Here is a 22283-nt window from a genome sequence, read left to right on the forward strand (position 1 = left end):
AAGTTTCCTCTTAAGGAAGTGATACTTACCCTAAATGACCAGAAGAAGATCTGAAAAAAGAGTGTTCTAAGAAGAGAAACAGCAAGTACAAAGGTCTTGAGGTGGGAGCAAACTTGGTTGGGCATGACACGTGAGGTAGAGAAAGCCAAGCAGTAAAGTCACACAGAAGACGGGTTTGATCACACAGAACTTTAACTCAGATGTGAACTTTATTCTAAGGGCATTCAGAAGCGATTGGATAATGTTAAGTAGGGGAATGAATGATTTATATTAATTTTGAAAGCTCTCCCTGGATGCTGGTTAGATTATAACTTGGCAAGAGTGCAAGCAGGTAGGCCAATCAGGAGTCTATTTTAACAGTCCAGGTAAGAACTGACACCTAGTTTGGACAAGGTTGTAACAGTGGAGATAGCAGTGAATAGATTCAGGATCTATTTTAGAGGTGGAGACAACAGAACCTGGCAGGTGGATTGGATCTGGAGTAGGAGAAAATGAGAGGAATCTAATAGGGGTCCCCTGGTCCCATCCACTGAGATGGAAGCCTGAAGAAGGAACAGGTTTTGGGAAGGAAATCCAGAGAAGTATTTGTCCCATGCTTTATTTGAAATGCCTGTGAAACATCTAGATGGAGGTGGCAAGCATATAGCTGGATAAATAAGAACACATGGAGCACATGTTCCACGTTCTTTTTGGAACTTTCAGCCCACTTGTGGAAACCTGGGAAAGTCCAAGAATGGGCCTGAAAGGGCATTCTGGACCAGCAGAGGTCCCCACGAGGTCCAGATCCCCATCATCTAAAGGGTTTTAGCACACCTGTGGGTAGCGGTATGCTTCATTTCACATAGTGCAAGTGCTTTAAAGAGTTCTACAGGTCAAGCAAGTTGTGAATTACTGTTTGTCATTAACTTACCTTTCAATTTGCCAAACACTTTCTTCTTAATGTTGAATTGTCTTTCATTGACTCTCAGTGGGAAGTTTTTGGTTTCTGCTTCCCCCTCTCCTTTCTTATCACTCCCTGCCTTCGCTTTTCTAACCAGCCTTTCCTCTGTGGACTGCTTCATGTTAAAAAGTTTAAATCCATCCTTTCATGTTTCTGGGGTGCAGGGAGAGGTCTCTAATAGAGCTTAAGAAATAGCTTACCTCTTCCCTACTTCTGAAAAGTTGAGGAAGAAAACAAAGAGTGAGACAGACAGGCTGCCACAAGTGACTTTAGGTCTGGTAGCCAAGTGTGCTGAGCTAATACTGAATTCCAGAATTACAAGCTGTCCCCACCCAGTTCCCAGCAGCTCTGGGTTGGGAGCAGGCAGGCCCCTGGGAGAGCGGCAGAAACTTGTTCTTCCCTGTGGGCTGCACCTCCCTAGAGGAAACAGGTGGCAGAACTGAGCCCAGTATGCTGTTACTCTGCCCAGATTTATTTTACATCATCAGAGGTGAAACAGTTAAGGCTCTGAGAGAAGCGAGGAAACAGTCCTCATGGAAACTTGGGGTGGAGAGAGGACTTTCTCCTCTAATGATAATGGAAACGTTCACCATTAATTGGCTGGTTTTATATGTTTGGCTTTTCAGTAAGTAGGACACTGTTAAGTTCAACAGGCAGATATCAAGCACAATTCTGCGACTTACTAAGTATAGTTTTGGGAAGGTTACTTGAGCTGTCTCAAATTTCTCATTTGTAAAAATGAGGATGAGAGTACCTGCCTTGTGAAATCATTCATGTAACACATTCAGTGCACTGCCTGGGTCAGAATAAACACTCAGTAAAGATTTGCTGCTACTATTACTACTGTAGTGGTGGCTATCACTGTTACCATGTTAGGAGATCTGTTAGGTGCCAAAGATATAAAAGATAAAAGACATAATCTTACCATCTAAAGCTCAGTAAGGAGGTAGGAATAAAAATATAATACAGTGTAATGCACATTAGTAAAGTTTTTTTTACCAGAAGGGTGCCTACCAACGATTACATTTTAGTGAGATTATACCTATGCAGGCCAGGACAAAAAAAAAAGCCGACTTGGAATTGTTGAGCTTCCCACATTCTTATTGGGTAGGAGTCAAGTAAGTGGCTCTGTTTGCAAGAAAGGTATCAGGAAACTGCCTGTGTTTTTAGGGTAGGTTTTTTATCCCCAAAGGAGTTAGTCACCAGTGAGGACTAGAACAATGATGGCTCTAAATCCTCAAGGTGGTGAAAGCCAGAACCAGCCCTGATTTAGCACTCCTGGGCATGGAAAGAGCTGATCCTTTGGAATCTGACACCTGGAGCCTAAACTGGCAGAGCTTGAGGGCACTTGGATCATGGTGACACTGGAATAGGCCAGAAGGGCCCCACTCTGGCTGAGATTCTGACGCGGCACTGACCCCACTGTGCAGGACCCCCATGAGGGCAAGGCTTTATCTCTATGTACTTTACATCTGCTAAAAAGCTTTGCTGCCTTGCCCCTGAGTCACCCCTTCAGTGGCTGGCGCATAGGCATCCTGCAGCTGTAAGCCGTAAGTCCTCATTGCCTCATCTGCCGAGGTGACTGGGAATTCAGCCAGGAGTACTTCCTGTTAGAGAGCTCTGGAGTGTGGAGGCAGGCCCCAGAAAATAAGCCAAGCACCTTCCAGGATCACGGATACGTGGTCAGTTTTGCCGCATTCACCCTCTGCTTCAGCCATTAGATCAAGCCACTAGATTCACGTTCAGGTACCTCTAAAGTATGGCAAATTCTGTAGGCATAAAAGAGAGGGAGTTGGAGGGAGGACAGTTCTCTATCACTGGTTTGTGAGAGCTCAAACATTTGCACCCTAGGGATGAAATGGGAGGCATAATAGTTGTACACCAACTGTGTAGGGCATCCTGGTCACTGACATAGTAATAGAAGCATGAATATGCTACAGCAGCATGAAGCAAGAAGTGGTAAGTTCTGTAAGAGGAGGTGTTGGGGGAAGACTTCTGAGAGGTCAGGCCTGAACAGGATTTGGAAGAATGAGTAGGCGTTTACAATGACAGAATAGAGGAAGTTAATTACAGACAGGAAGAACAGCATGGACAAAAGCTTTACTAACCCATGACAGCATGGTATTTTCAGTGAATTCAAAGTAGATTTATCCACTCTGCGACAGTGTTTTGGTGGATTCATTTCTTGTTCCAGTGTTTACTGATAACCTCCCTTAGTTCTTAACAAAGTAAAGGTTTATTATATGTAAATGCATATACAATATTTATAATAGTGCCTGCCACATGGTTAGCACAATCTTAGTCAAACTTCTGATAACTAAATAGCTCAGTTTTTTTTAATAAGATGTAAAAATTTTCTCAACCAACTATCCTGTTTTCTATTCCTGCTCCTCCAATCCCCATACTTCAAAAATCCTAGATTCAATTTCAAAAGCCAAATATTTTAAGAGGTCAGTTTAAGATAGGTGCGGCACAGACGCCTAAAACGGAAAGGCGCTGCAGGAAAAGGGTAATGTTAGTTGTTTTTGGTCTGGGGTGATTATAGGCAAACTGTCTAAAGCAAGTCTTTAAAATTTTCGTCTGTTATTTTCTAAGTCCTGTTTCAGAGGTTTGTTTCAAATAATCGCATCTGGAGCCTCTAAGAACGTTGCACTCGGTAGATGGCCGCGCCGGCGGCGGCACGGAGAATCGGTGAAGCACTCAAGAACCGGCTAAGGTGTGGCCGTTCCCGCAGCAAGTGCCACGTAACCAGGGCACTCGAACTAATTTGACATCTAGGAAAGGCTACGAGAAGCGACAGGCTGGCCTGGATATTAGGGCAGAAGACTCAGGAGGAAACAAGGAGTAAAGAGCCGTGCAATTCTGGGACGGTGGGCAGAGGGAGAGGAAGAGGGTCCCATCTCGGGTGCGAGAAGGATGCGAGACAAGGAAGGTCACGCGGCGCCCGGTACCCGGGAGCGCCGGGCCCAATGGGAGGAGGGCGCGAGCCGCACCTCAACCTGCCGGATGACGTCACGACGCCGAGGCGGACGCCGGGCCAATGGGAGGCCGTCGCGGGCAGGGGCGGGGCCCGGAGGAATTGGGCTGGGCCGCACTGAGACAGTTGGAGGAATCGTGTGGCCACCGCGGGTAGGGGGAGAAAGAGCCGCCGGCTGCGGACGCCGGCCTGCCCTGAGCCTCTGCCGGCCCCGGCCACTTCCCGCATGCTGCCGGCTCCTCCCTGAGCGGCGGCGGCGGCGGCGAGGCGTCAGGGACGCTCCTGGGGGCGGCTCGGGGTCGAGGCTTCCTGTCGCCCGCACTTCCTCTTGCGGCGCCGGTGCACGGCCGTCTCGGCCGGCGGGATGGCGGCGGCCAGGGGGAGCGGCCGTGCATCTAAACCCCGGTTGCTTCTGCTCCTGCTGGTTCCGCTGCTGTGGGCCCCGGCCGGGGTCCGGGCCGTTCCCGACGAAGACAGCCACCGGAACAAGGAACCGCCGGCCCCTGCCCAGCAGCTGCAGCCGCAGCCCGCGGGCGTGCAGGGCCCCGAGCCGGCCCGGGCCGAGGTGAGCGGGACGGGCCCGGGCAGGCGAGGCTGCGGAGCCGGCTGCGCCGGGTACCAGGCTCGTCGTAGCCAGAGCGCCGCCCTCGGCCCAGGCAGCCGGCGGGGGGAGGGAAGCCCGGTTGCGGCTCTCTGGGCTGGAAGACGTCTGAGTGCGCTTTCCCTGGGTCAGGCCTGGCCTTGCCTGTCTCCTTATGGGGGAGGGGAGGAGGGGAGCCGAACTAGGAGTCCGCTGTAAACCTTTAGTTCCGGAGGATAAAGATGCTGCCAAGGAATGGGCTTCTTGTTGATCAGATGTATCCTAGAGAGCTGGGAATGCTCATCATCCCAAGTGGAAAGTTTTTAACAGAGGGCAGCTGGGAGGCTTTTGGTATTCTCTGAGAATAACAACATCGGCCATTTCATTGTTGAAGCAGTTTATCCCATACTGTTTAGCACATTCAGCTTTGCACAACTCTCACTTTATTTTTTTTTAACAAGTTCTCGTTTGCAGGAAGTAGCCTTTAGGAAAGCACAGGAATCATCCGTCTTTGACAGTACAGAGTGCTGCAGCGGTGTGGGACGCCAAAACTAAATTTATAAGTATACCAGAATCCTACATTTTGGTCTCCACTAAAAGATATTAATTAGCATCTAAATTTATGTTAGTAGAATCCCTTAGTCACTTATGTTCAAGATCTCGGCAGCGTTTTTTAAATGCTCTGTGCGCCCTGGGCTTTCTCCTCATTTCCAATTTGGACTCCTGAATTCAGGCCTTCTGTAGTCTCTTCTAATAGGAGCTCAAACCTCCCATTTCCACCCCAGGCTACCTTCAGCCTGTCCCCATCTAACGAATCTTCCTGAACACTGAATTCCGTTTTACCTCTCAGAAACCTCCAGCGAGTTGCCCCGCACGCTGATTTCAGCCCAGCCTCTTCAGCAGGATGTGCACGTTTGTTGGTGTCTGGCTCCAGTCAACACCTCCAGGCTGTTAGCCACCACTCCCTTGCTCACTCATATGCTGTACTCAGACTTGCCATGTGCTCTCTCTCTCCAACAAAAACCCTTTTTAAATAAAAGAGCTTTAGTGAGCTTGAAGCCTACTGGTCAGAACTTTTCCCACCTTTCAAGAACCATCCGATATCGCCTCTTTGTGAAGGCTTCCTAAAATTTCCTGGCTGGAAGTGATTTCTCTCTCCTGCCTGTCACTCCTGGGCTCCACGGACCTGGCTCGCCATTTCCACTTCTGAAATTGAACTGACATGCTGATTCATGAAACTCATTGTTAGTGTTCGTCGTTTAGCCTGCTGTCATTTAACTCATTATCAGAAATTTATTTAAAGCTATAACTATTTGGGGTTATGTAACTTTCCAGGCTTTGCATTAAAGTTTTAGATAGTGATTTTTGAGATAAAAATAGTGGTAGGTATGGCTATTAATACCCTTTTACACTGCTATAAAAAATACAGCCATGTAAAATAAAGGCAGCAGTGTCCAGGGACCATATGTAAGTGTCTTAAGGATCCTTGTTTTTAAAATTGGGGATGTGAAGGGAAAGGGCAGGCACAGTGTAATACGATTTTTGTCTTTATTGTCTTGGTATTTCACATAACTTTTGTTATGGATCAAGTGGGGTTTTTTTCCCCTTTGCCTACTGTACTGCAGTATATTGGAAGAGATTTTTTTTTTTACATTTTCTAAACTGTAATATAAATATCATTTGCTTTTTTTGTCCACTTAGTGAAAGTTAAGATGTGGTCAGAGTTCCTAATTTAATAGTTCCTAATTTAATAGTCATTCACATAAGCAAGGGTTCAGCATAGCTGAATATCTGAAAGTTTCAACTCTTTAACTCTTTAGCTTTGCAACTACAGGCAGCAGATCTTTTAAAGGGGTAGGATATTTAACCTTACGCTTTCATGCCACTGAGTGTGGACTTCTGAAAATGGAGAGGGGAAAATCTCTCTGTTACTGGTAGGCATTTAAATGTAAGATGTATTATAAAAATGTAGCTGCATCTTATAGGGTGCGTTGAGGCAAGATTACTGAACTTCTAATAAGGCTTTCTACATTGATTTTTTTTTTCCTCTATAATCAGATAAAAAAAAAGTTTGGGAAGTTTACTCTGAAGTTATAGTTAAAATTAAAACCATGAAAAAAGCACTGTGGATCACTGGGACCCTTTCATTTATGCAGTTTATGCTTCTAGTGACGTACTCAGTTTTTTTCTTCCTTCCCTGGGCAGAGTATGTAATACAAGAAGCATTCAGTCCCTTTAGTTGGGGGAGGTCAGATGGATTTAATAAAGGTAATTTATAATTTGCTGCATATTCTGGGAGGTCAGATGGATTTAATAAAAGTAATTTATAATTTGCCGCGTGTTCTGGAAGGCCAAGGACCGCAGTTGCATTAACACTGTTGATAAAGCTACAGCAGCCTACCACCTGACCCAGTACCGATTCTCCTTACTGTATTTCTCCTTTACTGTTTCTTGGCATTTCTTTCATGTATTATCTTTTAACACGGAAGCTTTCCACACAATATTTTAAACATTTTTCCATTTTTATTAAGTTGCAGTCCTGCTCCATCCAATCCAAACTCCTAATTCAAGGCTCTTTATGGCTGAGACTGAGGCCGTCAGGTGTGAAGATTCGTCTTACTCAGGGTTGCTGTGTCAGAATGAAATGATCATGATGTTACTGCACTTTTTTGTTGGTGTTCTACCAGCAAAGCGATTCATTACAAATAAAAATCAGTGAAACTAAATACACAATACATTTCACATGTCAAAATGTATGAATACATTACAAAACAGTAACATTCTCAGAAACAAAGCTGTTAAACATTCATTAAAATAAAAATGTGTTAAATATATTCGAATATAAATTAACAAATAACATTCATAAAAATAAAATATTATTTTAAAAGCAACAAACTAAACCATCCACAAATAAAAGATATGAGTGAAAATTTATAATGAAAGACAATTTTAGTTTTTTATTTTAATGCAGTCTCTTAAAACCAAGTTTATCCATGGTGTCATTGTTTAAGTTACACATGTATTCTTGGGCACATTTTTCCAACTTCTGAGAAAGGTTTTTCTGACTTCACACAGTAAAGTAATGGCAAGGAGACAGTTCTAAGCCAATTCTAAGCGTTTTCCTGTGACTCCTTTATCTTCAAATAATCTCACCTCTTGTATCGTAACTTTTGTTGAGGGACTTCGCTTTTTTTTTTGCAGGGACTTTAGTCTTTTTTTTTTTTTTTTTTTTTTGGTAGCAGGCTATAGATTTTGTTTCAAAGAACGCATCTTCATCTTCTCTGATTTCTTTATGTGTAGATGGAAATTCCGATGCAGGTATGTGTGTCAATTTCAATACAGTCGCATATGTGTTCATTTAAACTCTACAACTAGAATAGGAATGATTTTTTTCATTGTTAATTGTCATTTTCTTTCTTCTGAAGATCATGGAAGAATAAAGGGCTACTCTCTAAATGAGGGAGTTTTTTCAACATTTTTCAATTTGGAGCTAATTTTAACTTTAAAGAAGTGTTTTATTCAGGAAGGTTTTTTTTTTTTTTTAATTATAAGTTGTTGACCCTACTCTCAAGATGTAAATACTTTGGGTTTCAGACCCAAAATAAAGTGCTGAAAGAGTGGCCTTCGTACTAAGGAAAACACTGTATTTCCTCACTTTCTGTAACACTGTGTAATTGAACAGTGGAATGCCAAAACTGGAATTACAGTCACTGCGTCTGACCCTCCTGTACTAATCTAAGTATTTGCTTCTCTGCCAGTACTTTCTGCCTTCATGTATCGAACAAAACTGTCATCGTTTCCATCCCTCTCTGTGTCCATGTGCCTGTTCTCCTGTGACCTCCAGTACTTTCCTTCCTCAGTATCTTTATTCTCTCCTTTTCTTTGGTTCCTGTGCCCACAGGTTTCTCCAATTTGGAGGGGGAAAAGGCCATTGACTTAACTCTACTTGACTGCATTCTATTTTTCAGTTTTATAAACCACATTTCTAACTAGGGAATTAGCTGCTTTGTCACTTTGCTTTAGTCTTATGTTATCTGGCATGAGCCCCTGTCTTTATTGAAAGGTCATTTTTGAAGGATACCTGTAACCTACCTAATGGCTAAATCCAGGGGTCTTTTCCAGTTCTCGTTTGACACTGTTAACTCTCCACTTTTTAAGAGTCCTACACCATCTCGTTTTGTATGAACTTGAGGAAACTGTTTAACCCTATTGGTCCTCAGAGTCTCCTCTTGTGTGCAGTTGGGATAACAGTTCTTAAGGTTTTTGAGTATCAAATAAAGCAATGTATATGGAAATAACCTGGCATTTAGTTAGTAGCTGAGTGAAATGGTGATTGCCCCTAACTTGACCATCTGTGATGTTCTCCTGCCTGGCTCTCTAAATATCTAAGACAATTTTATTTTCTCCTTTTCCCCACCCAACCCCTTCCCTAAATATAGACATTCTCTGAATTTCATGTTTTTCAATGTAATCTCTGCCTTTTCCCTTGGAAAACTAATCTTGCAGAGCTCCAGCTGATAAAGTCAGGCTACCAGTAACCAAATACATATCTGAGGCTGTGCTGGCCTAACCTCAGGTGTCTCATTTCTGATGTCCTCTTGGAAACCTTTATATGAAATGCTTTTTATCCTCAAATTGAATGTGTCTAAAGCCACACTATTTTTATTACTCTTTATATGCCTTGGAATATGAATATCATCTTTGATTCTTCCCCTTTGAAAAGTTCTGTTAATTTTTCTTTTCCATTGTGTGCAGAATGTTTTCCTTTATTTTATCCTCAACATTGGTCTTGTGTGGCAGACCTCCTAATTCATCAGTCCGGTGGCTGGTGTTCTCTGCTTTCCGTCCTGATCTATTAGTCATAGTGCCTCCTTAATCATGTCTGTGTCTTCTACTCAAAAACTTTAAAGGGCTTCTTGCTTACCCCTAAGCTAGTTCGTAAACATACTGGATTTTCAGTCTGGGCCCAATTTATCTTTCTTTAGCTCACCCCAACTATTCTGATGATTTACTCCCTTATCTTAGAATATGCCTGTTTTCTTTCAAATTGTCAATCCAGGGAAGAGGGTAAGTGCATGTACCCAGTGCATTTTCAAGTTAGCCACTCCATGAGTAATGAGGACAAATCCTGCTGAGTCTTTCGAAGAGCCTTCTGAAATGAACCTCAGAACTGACTGCCCCACTGTGAAAGATGGGTGAAACGTTGCCCCACAGGGCTTAACTCCTCCATATTGCTGTCTAGTGAATCAGTACCTTCAGAGCACTTCCCTTCTGGTTGGACCTGCCTGAAGTCAGTTACAACCTATAAGCAACTGGTCCTCTGTATCTAGAGTAAGAGATTGGGTTAAGAACTTTTTGAAGTGGGGCCTAATAGGTATCTAATCATGTGCCTGGTAAAAAAAATCCAAAAGGTGAAGAAGAGTGCAGAATGAAAAGTGCTTGTATTCTAGTTCAGCGGTCAGCAAATGATAGTTTACCACTGACTGCCTGTTTTTGTAAACAGCGTTTTGTTGTAACAGAGCCATGCCTGTTCATTTAAGTATTACCTATGGCTGCTCTCAGGCTGTAGCATCAGAGTTGGGTAATGAACAAAGAGACTTTATGGCCCTTTTTCTTAAAAGTTTGCTGACCCCTATTGTAGTCATCTTGGCTCCTTCCCTGGAAACAGACACTGTTTCCTGAGGTTTCCAGTACATTAACAACTGCGTATGGACTTTATATGCTTACCCAAATCTCCACTCCTCCACACACCTACCATGACTGTATACATAAGACATACTTTTTTTAACTTAAAAAATCTTAGTGTTCTTTTTTTCTTATTAGTATATATAAAACAATCTTAATTTTAGCCCCATGATATTCTAATATATGGAGCTGCCATTTATGTAACCAGTTCCCTATTGATGGACACTCAGTCACTTTGTCTCTTTTTATTGTTGCAAATGTTAGCATTACATTTGTACGTGTTTCTAGTACAGTTAACTCCCTGAGTGTTCCTGTCTCAGGTTTTATTTCAGTCATGTGCCTGCCAGGTACCTGCCACAGTCTGCGTTCAGTTTGAGGGGAGTGGGCTCATTAAGGGGCTGGAGCTGTTGGGAGAGGCCTTGCCCAAGAGGTTCTACGTAAGTTGAATCTTCAGGAATCTGGATGAATAGGATACTGAAAAGAAAGTAGGAAGTGAAGGCGACTGCATGACTGAAGGCTTGTGGTTACCGAGAGCTTGACATGCTCTTGGGCTGCCCTGCCCCGGACCACAGCCCCGAGCCGTGTGGCGGTTCTCGGGCGCTGGAGCATGTGCGGCCAGTCCACGCTGAGGTGTGCGTGAGGTGTGTGCAGGGAGTAGGGTTACACTGGAGTCTGAAGACTTGGTAGGAAAAAAAAGAATGTTAAGTATCTCATTGGTCACTTAAAAATATTCCTAGGGTGGTATTTTGGATATGTTGGGTTAAATAAAATAATATTAAAAATAATTTTTCGTGTTTTTAATATGTGGCTACCAGAAATTTCAAAATTACCTTATGTGGCTTGCATTGTTTTCTGTTGGACAGTGCTGCTCTGGCTCATCCTTCGTTATGGAGTGTAAGGTGCATTTGGGTAATTGGTATGTTATTAGATAGCAGATGGTGGTAGTTAACCAGTATTTGCATTTTATATTCTAGGCATAAGAAGGTCATTACAGTTTCTTACACAGTGAAGTAACGTGATGAAATTAGTTTTTGGAAGACTAGACTGGTCATGTTGTGGTGTGCTGTTCCTAAGGGCTTATGTGTAGTTACTCATTTAATCCTCAGAACAAGCCCCCAAGGTATAGCTATCCCTCATCTTTCAGATGAAACTTGAGGCACAGAGAGGGAAACTTACTGGCCCAAGGTCATACAGGAACTAGTAATGCCTTGGCCATGAACCCTGGCAGTTTGGTTCCAGAGCCCACCTATTAAGCCGCTCCACTCTGTCACTCTAAAGGTGAATTAGAAAAAGGAGATGGTCCTTGCATTCAGTAAGCACTTGGGCAGTTGACAACAAATGATTGAATGGTAACTGATTATTTTCTGCCCCCATTTATTAATATTTTAAGTTTTAAAAATCTGTCTTCATAATACCCTGGTACTTTTCAGTTCTTACCATACCGTGGCTGGTGGCTCTTTACCACTGCTCTCCAAAATCAAAATGCTGTCTATTGAGATTAATAGACAGCAGATTAATATGTAACAAAAGCTATAAGTTGATTTTTTTTTAAAGTTTTTAAGAATCCATATTTTTTGTTTTGCTTTGTGTCTAAGAGGCAAGTTTTATTTTATCCTCCTCATTTCACAGAGGAACAGGGAGGCTAAGTAATGTGGCCAAGGTTTTATGGCTGGGAATTGTAAAACCACGGGAATTTGTGGTTTTGATCGCTATTTTGTTTGTTTTTTAAAATAAACATTTTTTTGAGCTTGCAGCTAATTGGTCGTAAATGGTGAATATTTATTCCTAAAATTTTTCTTGGATTTCAGGTCTGAAATATTTTGCAATGAAATTTCTTCATACAAAAGGTATATCCAAGATGAAAATGTTGTAGTGGTGAAAACTGAATTAAAACGCTAATTTATTTTTTTTTTAAATCATACTTAAAGCTCATAGGGTATTGGAAGAGGAAGGAAGCTCATTTTTATAGGAAGACCAGCATAGTTGGGATTAAAATGCTAATGATGAGAAAGCTAGAATCCCTTAAAATGGTACTTGCTTCATCAAGAGCTGGCTTCCAAGGCTGCCCATTTGATTTAGCCCTATCCCCAAATGTTTTCTAAAATGGTTAATTTCTAAATTTCCCCAATTTTTAGCACAGGAGTCTCGTCTGAGTAATGCTTAAAGGTTTCTGATCTTCACTGTGTAATTTGGGAGTCCAGTTTATGTCACGTGTTAAGAAATGACACACATACTAAAACTTTAGGATTTTAATCTTATTTCTGACTGGGGCCTTTGTAAGAGAAAGAAGTTCTGTTTATACCCTGTCATCTCACATTCGGTCTTGGTTCTTTTTGTTGTTGATTTTTCTTTTTTATCTCTTAGGTTTCTAGAGATTCATAGGCTTTAAAAAATAATTAAGGATAGGCAGTTGGGATTGGAAGAGACCTTTAGAAGTGATTTCTTTAGTGCAGCGCCTCTGCCCCTGGGCACTATTGATATTTCAAATTAGATCATTCTTTCTTGTGTGGGAATTGTTCTATGAATCATGTCCTGTCTGTAGCAGCATCTCTGGCCACTACTTTCTTGACGCCATTAGTTCCCCTTCAGCTGTGACAACCAGAATGTCTCTGGACATTGCCAGAAGTCCGCTGGGAGACATAGCCGCCCTGGTCTGGGACCACTGATGAGCACATTTCCTGTAGGTAGTGGTTCTTTTCTCTGGGTCTCTACCCAGGGAGTTTACCACTTTCTCTAGCAGTCCACCTCAGCTTCCAGGATTCATCTGGTAGAAATCTTTTCTCTGTGTTAAGCTACAATCTAGAGCTTTTTAAGTCTCCCTCTTGGGACCATACAGACTCATACAGACTTTCACAGTTACTGGAACAGAGGCATCCGGTCCTTCCCGGTGCCTTCTGTGATTGTTTTAGAGCATGAGTTTGGCAAGCTTCTTTTTGTAATGGGCCAGATAATAAATATTTTAGGTTTGGCCACATATTTGCAGGCTGCTTAAGGTTTTTGTTGCATAATTTTCCTTCCCTTCCCTCCCTCCCTCTTTCTCTTTTTCTTTTTTTGCAACCCCTTAAAAATGTACAAGTCATTCTCAGCTGGACTTAGCCTCAGCAGAAGCCTGCCAATCCTGGTTGTAAAGTCTCTTCCATCTGGCATGATCTTCAGAGGGCAGTGCCTTCTTGATAGGTGGTACCTCAGAACCAGTACAGAACTTTGAGTAAGAGCTGAGCAGCACAGAAGATGGGCTTGTCACTAACTCTTTGAAGGGCTTAAAGTGCCTGCTCCCTGTTTGGAGCTTTGTCATGTTTTCAACTCAAAATGACCTTAACACCAGCCAAGACTCTGGCCTGTACTTTTTATTAGGCCATTTTACACCCTAGGTTAGTTTTAGACTTTAGGACCATCCACATATCCTGCTATATTAGACCTCATCTTAGCTAGAGCCAACTCTTGCTCTAGCCTGTTGAGAGCTTTCTGGATCCTCTGTTCTCTAAAGTGTTAATGAAATTTCTCTCAGTTTCCTGCTATTTGGATGTTTGATAAGCATGCCTTGGTCTTATGTCCAAGTTATGAATAAAAACTTGAATGAGACATAGTTAAGAACTAAATCTCAACCTACAAATACTTAGAAACCAAGGTAATATTAATGTGTGGATATAAGTGGTCTCTATTTTTTTTTTAAGTTCCGTAGAATTGTACTTAGAATTTTAGCTCTGTAGAATCCCTGCCATAGCAGCCATCAATCAGAGGTTGCTGTCGTTACCAATGGCTTTCAAAGATATTAGACAATAAATAAGCCTAATGATGATGGTATACAAAATAAATTAATTTAAAATAATGACTTTTAAAAAAATAGCTGATATATATATATATATATATTTTTTTTTTTTTTTTCTCCCAGAAAGGATTTACACCAGCTGCTCCAGTTCTCACCAATAAAGAAGATCCAGCTACCCAAACGAATTTGGGATTTATCCATGCATTTGTGGCTGCCATATCAGTTATCATTGTGTCTGAACTGGGCGATAAGACATTTTTTATAGCAGCCATCATGGCGATGCGCTATAACCGGTTGACGGTGTTGGCCGGTGCCATGCTTGCCTTGGGCCTGATGACATGCTTATCAGGTGAGTGTGCTTTTTCCTCCTAATGAGTTTACTGAATTAGAGAAAGCATGGTGTGTGGCATTGAAGTGACTGAATCATTCAACTGGTTATGGTGGAATTTAGTTTGTGTTCCAGAATTTAGTCAACAGAAAATATTTTTAGTACATAAATTCTTAAATATCATATTGCACTTGTAAAATTAAATTTTCAGCTATTCAGTCAAGATACATACACCTCATTTATTCACTATTTTTTTTTATCCTTTTGCTGTGGATATCCTTGCTTTTTTTTTTTTCTTTTTAAGTCCAGATAGGTTTATTTACATCTGATAGCTTAGAAATAGGACTCAAGCAGCCACAGAGAGTTGCGTATTTCCTATTGAAGGACTTTTTTAATAATGAAGAGTCGCGTTCAGTGTATTGTGCTCTATTAAGCTATTCTTGCTCATTACAGTAAAAGAATGAAACATTCTTAGATTCCCAGTCTGTTACTATTTGAGTTCCTGTTATTATAGGCTTCAATTTTTCAAAGAATTAAGACCATGAGAAAGTAAACTTATTGCTGAATAATTAAGCATAGTTTAGTCTCTGATTCAAAAGCTGCCGTTAACCACATGGTTGGGTGGAAAATAGTGAGTTTTCCTGAGTCAGACTTGGATTGGAGTCTGATTATGCCATGTATTAACCTCATAATAAGTTACTTAACCTCTTTGAGCTTCAGTTTCCGTCTGTAAACTGAAGATAATATCTAGCTGCCTCACAGGGTTGTGGTTTGTATTAAAATGATTTCTTTATATTTCACGTGCTCAGTCATTCCCCCCTCTCCCCCCTCTCTCAGTCATTCCCCCCTCTCATTCCCCCCTGCCTTAGGTTTCTCGTGAAACACAGTTTTAAAGTACAGAACAAGTTCTATTTCTGGCTGCTTGAATGCTTGTAAAAGTTCGTCTTTTTAAACATATTATAATGAGTATTTTACTGAATAAAATAATTTGACTACTTTTCACATTTTGGTTATTAGTATTAGCATTATTCATATCTCATAACAAAAGCAATTTTCTCTTCAAAAGCAAATTTTGATTCTAGGAAATAGGAAAAGTGGGGAAGGTTGGAAAAGTAGGGCAAAATCACTTGCTGGGAATGAGTTTGAGTAATATCAGAGAATTTATTTTTGAAACTTGGAGCCTTGAGGATAACTCGAAGGCTGCCCCCTCTCTGCCTGTCCCTCCTGGGAAGCTGGCTCCTCCAATCCCCCTGCCCCTTCTCTGCGGTCAGCTCCTTTCCCTCAGCTGTGAGCGGCATCAGGCTCTCCTGTCCTGACCCCCAGCCACCTCCCTCTGGCTGCTGGTAGGGACAGCTCCTCTCACCCGAACTGTTTGAAAGAATGGGTTGTATCAGTGGTCTTCAAACCTCTTCTTTGTGTCTCTAAAATGAGCTTGAAAAACTGTGTACCTCCACTCACTTTTCATCTTTAGTTTAAGGAGTTGCAGAGACCTAATATTTGGTATATTGTGTAAAATTGTTATGGTTGGTATTCTTTTCTTTTGAAATGTTTGTCTTGTAAGTGTTTTAACATTTATTACAAAATATTTCAATTCATATCATATTTGCAAACCGATTAGAAAAGAAATTCCAAAATCAAAGAAATTTCAGACATCATACATTTTTAACAGTCTTTCAAGATAGACTAAACACTGCCTCACCCGTCATTCGTGTTTGACACATTTGTCTTCCCACCAGCCTCGCCCACATGAACCGATTCCCCCCTAGATGGTTGAGTTCATTGTGGGCAATTTCAAGTCTGTAAGTGTGGGGGCCACTGCTTTCCTTTGCAGAATTTCCACTTTACCAGTGTTACTTCTTTCTTGTTAGCATTCCAGAATCGTTCCTGAACTGGCTTGTCTTTGGGTTCTGAGCCCTTTCTCTGCATTCTATTTAGTGGCGGGGAGCTGCTGTTGGGGGTGGGTTGGGGTGCACAGGAAAGGCATGAACTCTGATGTCTTGGGCCTGGGGCTGAATCCGGCCTCTACCGCTGCCTCACTGTGCAGACAGGAGCCGGTCACGTGGCTGCTATTTGCTGAGCACCATCTGTGTGTGACGCTGCAGGCCTGCCTCAGTCAGGCCCCCTGTCCTGTTACAGATAGACAGACAGAAAGCAGAGACAGTAAGTCCTCCTGGCTCATGGCCAGTTGAGCTGGGATTCAAAGACAGCTGTGTCTGGTTCTGAATCCAGGGGTTTCTGACAGTTTTCTTCAGGGTGAGGGCTGGAGCTTGCCCAGTTTGCTGGGGGGGAGGGGGGGTTGAGACCCCCCAAATCCTCCTTTAGGAAAAAGCCTGCTGTCATCTGTTTGAGAATTAGGAGTTTACTGGGAAAAGTTTTGAAGCTAATAAGATATTGGAAAATAATTATATTTTTACTCCATTATGCCTTTCTAAGTTATTTAAGCTCCTGGTGACTCTTTGTCTCCTGTAAACTCAGGATAATACTAGTACAGTCCTTACAGAATTGTAAGAAAGATTAGATGGAGTTAAAATAAGCAAACCATCTGGTACAGGATCAGGCCTCCCCACCAGTTTGTTCTCTTCCCTCTTATAGAAACGCTCTGCGCCAGAAAGGGCTCAGCTGTGCCCCGAGTGCAACTGAACCATTTATTCGGATATTTTCACATTATTTACAATAACGGCTAATTAATTCAGCAAATATTTATTTAGAACCAACTGTGTTGGGTCTGTGAGCAGGGATGGCCTGGTGCGAGGCGGGGGCAGCGCGGTAATCCTGCCGCCCTGAGCGGCATCTCTTCCCGCCCGTCCCACCTGAAGAGCTGATGTCTGAGCAGCGCCATCGGACATTCTTGTGTTTGGCTTTTTTCAAAATTTCTCACTAAAATTCAGGGCCATCAAGAGAGGTAGCATCTCACTTTTTGTGAGTTTGTTCCTTCGGAGGAGCAGCCATGGAGGGGTGCAGGGGAGATGTGGATGAAGGAGTGGGATCAGGGGGAGGTAGGAGTAGCTCCAAGGTCAAAAGTATATCCTTGCTGGCTGGGCCAGTGGGCCTGTGCCAGTTGCCCAGAGGCTAACACGGCACTTGCCTTATGTTCCCCGGGCCTTGGGCCTACGTGGCCTATTCCTTTAAGACAACCCAGTGGAATCTGAGTACCGCTAGCAGTTTGATCTTCACCATCACCACCAGCATCATTCCTTTAAAAAAAACCATGAATAAATTCTTCTTTAACATTTGGAAATTTACATTGTTTTTTTTTTCTTCTTTAATTCTTATTTTCATTTATTTCCTCATAGAATTTTACTGTAATGATAAGTTTTTTGCTTGAAAATCTTTTGTGGATCACAGTATCTTATCTATCTGCAGCAAAAATATGCATATAAATTGAATTTTAGAAGATGCTGAAAATTTCCTTTAAGTCTCTAAATGTTAACATTTTTTATTGAGTTGTAGTTATTAATACACCTTTGAGCAAAGCAAAATATATCACAAATTTAAATAAACATTTTTTAAAAGTTGGAAATGCATCTCTTAATGAGATGATAGAACTCTTCTTTTAAAATTAGTTTATATGTTCATGGATGATACTTATTGCTAGAGTGAAGCCAGGTTGAGAATCAATTCTGATCTCTCTTTTAAAAAATAGATAGAAGGGCTGAGAAATTTTATCCCTATAAATAAGTAGACAGGAAAAAGAGTGACATTATAGCCACGTCACTCAGTTCATGGAACTCCTGGGTTATGTGCTAAAAATCACATACTGCTCTGTCATCAAGTGATTTTTAATGATTTACCCGCTGACAGCTTAATAAGGTCTTCTGTCAATTTTGTTAAAAGCACAGAGTTGGAAACTGTCCAGTATACCAAAAAAAGTTTTTCTGAAATTCATCAAATGACTGTTCTTATACATGTTAGTCTTTTACTTAGAAGTAACTTGTTTAACTGGATATATTTAGAAATGATTGAGAAAATTGAAATATTTTTAACTTCAGCATACTTTTACCAATAAATGGTTTCATTTTAAAAGTTGTAACATATCACATGTTTTAAATATGTTTTTTCTGGAACCTTGGAGGTGCAGACTTAGCTCATTCAATTTATAGGAGATGTCTACCGCAGTACCTAATTGCCATGCAGTTGCTCCACAGTAGACCATGTCAGTAAGGCTTACTTTCTGTCAGAAAGCATTTACTTGGTTTTTTGACTGTAATACACATGACAACCATCTGTTCAGGGCTGTCCTAAAATGGCTGGCTGGCTGGATTGGGCCTGGGACCCACCTCGGAGTGAGCTGCCTGGGAAAGTAAGCCACTGGGATTTAGTGTTTCTCTCTGATGCTCTCTTTGTTGTACCAAGACTCTGCCTTAGGGAAAATGCATTTGTTTACACTGGTTGGGAGATGAAAGAGGCATGATTGCTAAGTAAAAATTATTCCTACCAAGGCCAAAATACCTTATTTCTTACCCGTGACCATTATTTCCAGTGCCTCCACAGTGCCACTGTCGCTAATGCCATGGCCTTTTTGGACACTCAGGTAAGACAGGGAAGACCCAAAGCCTTCTCTCTGGTTTGGGGTTCCTTGGTTGAGGACTCTGGTATTGGCAGACCCCCTATTTGGTGCTGTAGGATGTCTGTTTTTCCTTACCATGGGGAAATGCACTACTGGAATGGGGATGGAAGGCATCTCTGTAGAGTGGGCAGAGGGCAGCTGTGAAGAAGGGACGTGAGAAAGGAGAACCGCACACCTTCTCAGCTCCGAGCATGTCTGCAGGCCAAGGAGTTTTAGGGAAGAGTCCCTGGGGAAGTGGAACTTCTGCAAATAGATTTTTTTTTTCTGTGCTGTCCTACCCAGTAATTTTTTTTTATATATATAAACATTTCTTTATTGAGTTATAGTCATTTTACAATGTTGTGTCAAATTCCAGTGTAGAGCACAATTTTTCAGTTATACATGAACATACATATATTCATTGTCACATTCTCTTTCTCTGTGAGCCACCACGAGATCCTGTATATATTTCCCTGTGCTACACAGTACAATCTTGTTTATCTATTCTACATTTTGAAATCCCAGTCCCTTCCCACGCCCCCTCCCCCTAGCAACCACAAGTTTGTATTTATGTCTATGAGTCTGTTTCTGTTTTGTATTTTTGTTTTTTGTTTTTGTTTTTGTTTTTGTTTTTGTTTTTGTTTAGATTCCGCATATGAGCAGTCTCATATGGTATTTTTCTTTCTCTTTCTGGCTTACTTCACTTAGAATGACATTCTCCAGTAACATCCATGTTGCTGCAAATGGTGTTATGTTGTCGGTTTTTATGGCTGAATAGTATTCCATTGTATAAATATACCACATCTTCTTTATCCAGTCATCTGTTGATGGACCTTTAGGCTGTTTCCATGTCTTGGCTATTGTAAATAGTGGTGCTATGAACATTGGGGTGCAGGTGTCATTTTGAAGCAGGCTCCCTTCTGGATATATGCCCAGGAGCAGGATGGCTGGGTCATATGGTAAGTCTACTCCTTGTCTTTTGAGGAATCTGCATACTGTTTTCCACAGTGGCTGCACCAAACAAACTGCATTCCCACCAGCAGTGTAGGAGGGTTCCCCTTTCTCCACAGCCTCTCCAGCATTTGTCATTTGTGGACTTTTGAATGATGGCCATTTTGACTAGTGTGAGGTGATACCCCATCGTAGTTTTGATTGGCATTTCTCTGATAATTAGTGATATTGAGCATCTTTTCATGTGCCTATTGATCATTTGTATTTCTTCCTTGGAGAATTGCTTGTTTAAGTCTTCTGCCCATTTTTGGATTGGGTTGTTTGTTTTTTTCTTATTAAGTCGTGTGAGCTGCTTATATTTTAAACATACAAGATACAATAAACCTCCTAGAAGAAAATATAGGCAAAACATTATCTGACACACATCTCTAAAATGTTCTCCTTGAACAGTCTACCCAAGCAATAGAAATAAAAGCAAGAATAAACAAATGGGACCTAATGAAAATTACAAGCTTCTGCACAGCAAAGGAAACCATAAGGAAAACAAAATGACAACCTATGGAATGGAAGAAAATTTTTGCAAATGAAACTGACAAAGGCTTGATTTGCAAATAGATTTTTTCACAGACTGTTCATTGGTGTTCCCTGGAGAGTCTTTGTGTCCCCTGGGGTGTGGTCTCTGCTAGTTTGATGCAGTCACTCACCTGCATCTCTGGTCTCCTGCTTGGGCAGGGAACTGAGAGCTCCAGGCTGGCTCTGTCCTCATCTGGCTGGGGGCGGACTTGGCCTCAGCTGTCCTGCAACAGGGATGGCAATCACATCCGCTTCAGACTTTTACCGTCACTGCCGTTCCTCCCATCTCACTCCTCATCTACTTGCAGACTGATTTCTGCCATTAACACCGTTTTTTGTGTGTGTGTGTGTGTGTGTGTGTTTATTTTTTTTTTTATTAAAGTATAGTCAGTTTACAATGTTGTGTCAATTTCTGGTGTATAGCATAATATTTCTAGTCATACATATACGTACATATATTCATTTTCATATCCTTTTTCACCATAAGTTACTACAGGATGTTGAATATAGTTTCTTGTGCTATACAGTATAAACTTGTTGTTTATCTATTTTATGTGTATTAGTTAGTATCTGCAAATCTAGATCTCCCAATTTATCCCTTCCCACCCCTCCTTCGCCCTGTAACCATAAGTTTGTTTTCTATGTCTGTGAGTCTGGTTTTTTTTTGTAAATAAGTTTGTTTCTTTTCTTTTTTTTTTTTTTTAGATTCCACATATGAGTGATATCAGTGACAGTTTTCTTTCTCTCTCTGGCTTACTTCACTTAGAATGACAATCTCCAGGGCCATCCATGCTGCTGCAAATGGCATTATTTTATTTTATTTTATTTTTTATAGCTGAGTAGTATTCCATTGTATAAATATACCACAACTTCTTTATCCAGTCATCTGTCTTCTGCCATCTGTCAATTTAGGTTGGTTCCATGTCTTGGCTATTGTAAATAGTGTTGCTATGAAAATTGGGGTGCATGTTATCTCTTTGAATTAAGGTTCGCTTTGAATATATGCCCAGGAGTGGGGTTGCTGGGTTATATGGTGAGTCTATTTTCAGTTTTTTAAGGAATCTCCACAGTGTTTTCCATAATGGCTGCACCAAACTACATTCCTACCAACAGTGTAGGAGGGTTCCCTTTTCTCCATACCCTCACCAGTATTTGTCGTTTGTGGACTTTTTAATAATGGCCATTCTGACTGTTGTGAGGTGTTACTTCACTGTAGTTTTGATTTGCATTTCTCTGATAATTAGTGATATTGAGCATTTTTTCATTGTGCCTATTGGCCATTTGTATGTCTTCATTGAAGAACTGCTTCTTTAGGTCTTCTGCCCATTTTTGGATTGGGTTGTTTGTTTTTTTCTTATTAAATCGTGTGAGCTTCTTATATTTCAAACAAAAGACAAGATACAATAAACCTCCTAGAAGAAAATATAGGCAAAGCATTATCTGACATAAGTCTCAACGATGTTCTCCTAGGGCAGTCTACCCATGCAATAAAAATAAAAGCAAAAATTAACAAATAAGACCTAATTGAACTTACAAGCTTTTGCACAGCAAAGAAAACCATAAGCATAACAAAAAGACAACCTATCGAATGGGAGAAAATACTTGGAAAAGATGAGACTGACAAGGGCTTAATTTCCAGAATAAACAATTCATACAACTTAATAAGAAGCCCTTGTCAGTCTCATCTTTTCCAAGTATTTTCTCCCATTCGATAGGTTGTCTTTTTGTTATGCTTATGGTTTTCTTTGCTGTGCAAAAGCTTGTAAGTTCAATTAGGTCTTATTTGTTAATTTTTGCTTTTATTTTTATTGCATGGGTAGACTGCCCTAGGACAACATCGTTGAGACTTATGTCAGATAATGCTTTGCCTATATTTTCTTCTAGGAGGTTTATTGTATCTTGTCTTATGTTTAAGTCTTTAAGCCATTTTGAAT

General features: G+C 41.2%; 1 protein-coding gene across 1 annotated transcript in view; it reads left to right on the top strand.

The window, feature by feature from the left end:
- The first annotated feature begins 4059 nt into the window (after nt 1–4059).
- TMEM165 (transmembrane protein 165) overlaps nt 4060–22283 on the top strand; it is a 30647-nt gene continuing 12423 nt past the window's right edge. Inside the window, exons 1-2 of the mRNA XM_032497878.1 lie at nt 4060–4482; nt 14075–14300. Of these exons, the coding sequence (XP_032353769.1) occupies nt 4282–4482; nt 14075–14300 (427 nt within the window). The 5' untranslated portion in view covers nt 4060–4281. The remainder of the gene's footprint in view (nt 4483–14074; nt 14301–22283) is intronic.

Source organism: Camelus ferus, chromosome 2 (genome assembly GCF_009834535.1).
Source record: "Camelus ferus isolate YT-003-E chromosome 2, BCGSAC_Cfer_1.0, whole genome shotgun sequence".
NCBI lineage: Eukaryota > Metazoa > Chordata > Mammalia > Artiodactyla > Camelidae > Camelus > Camelus ferus.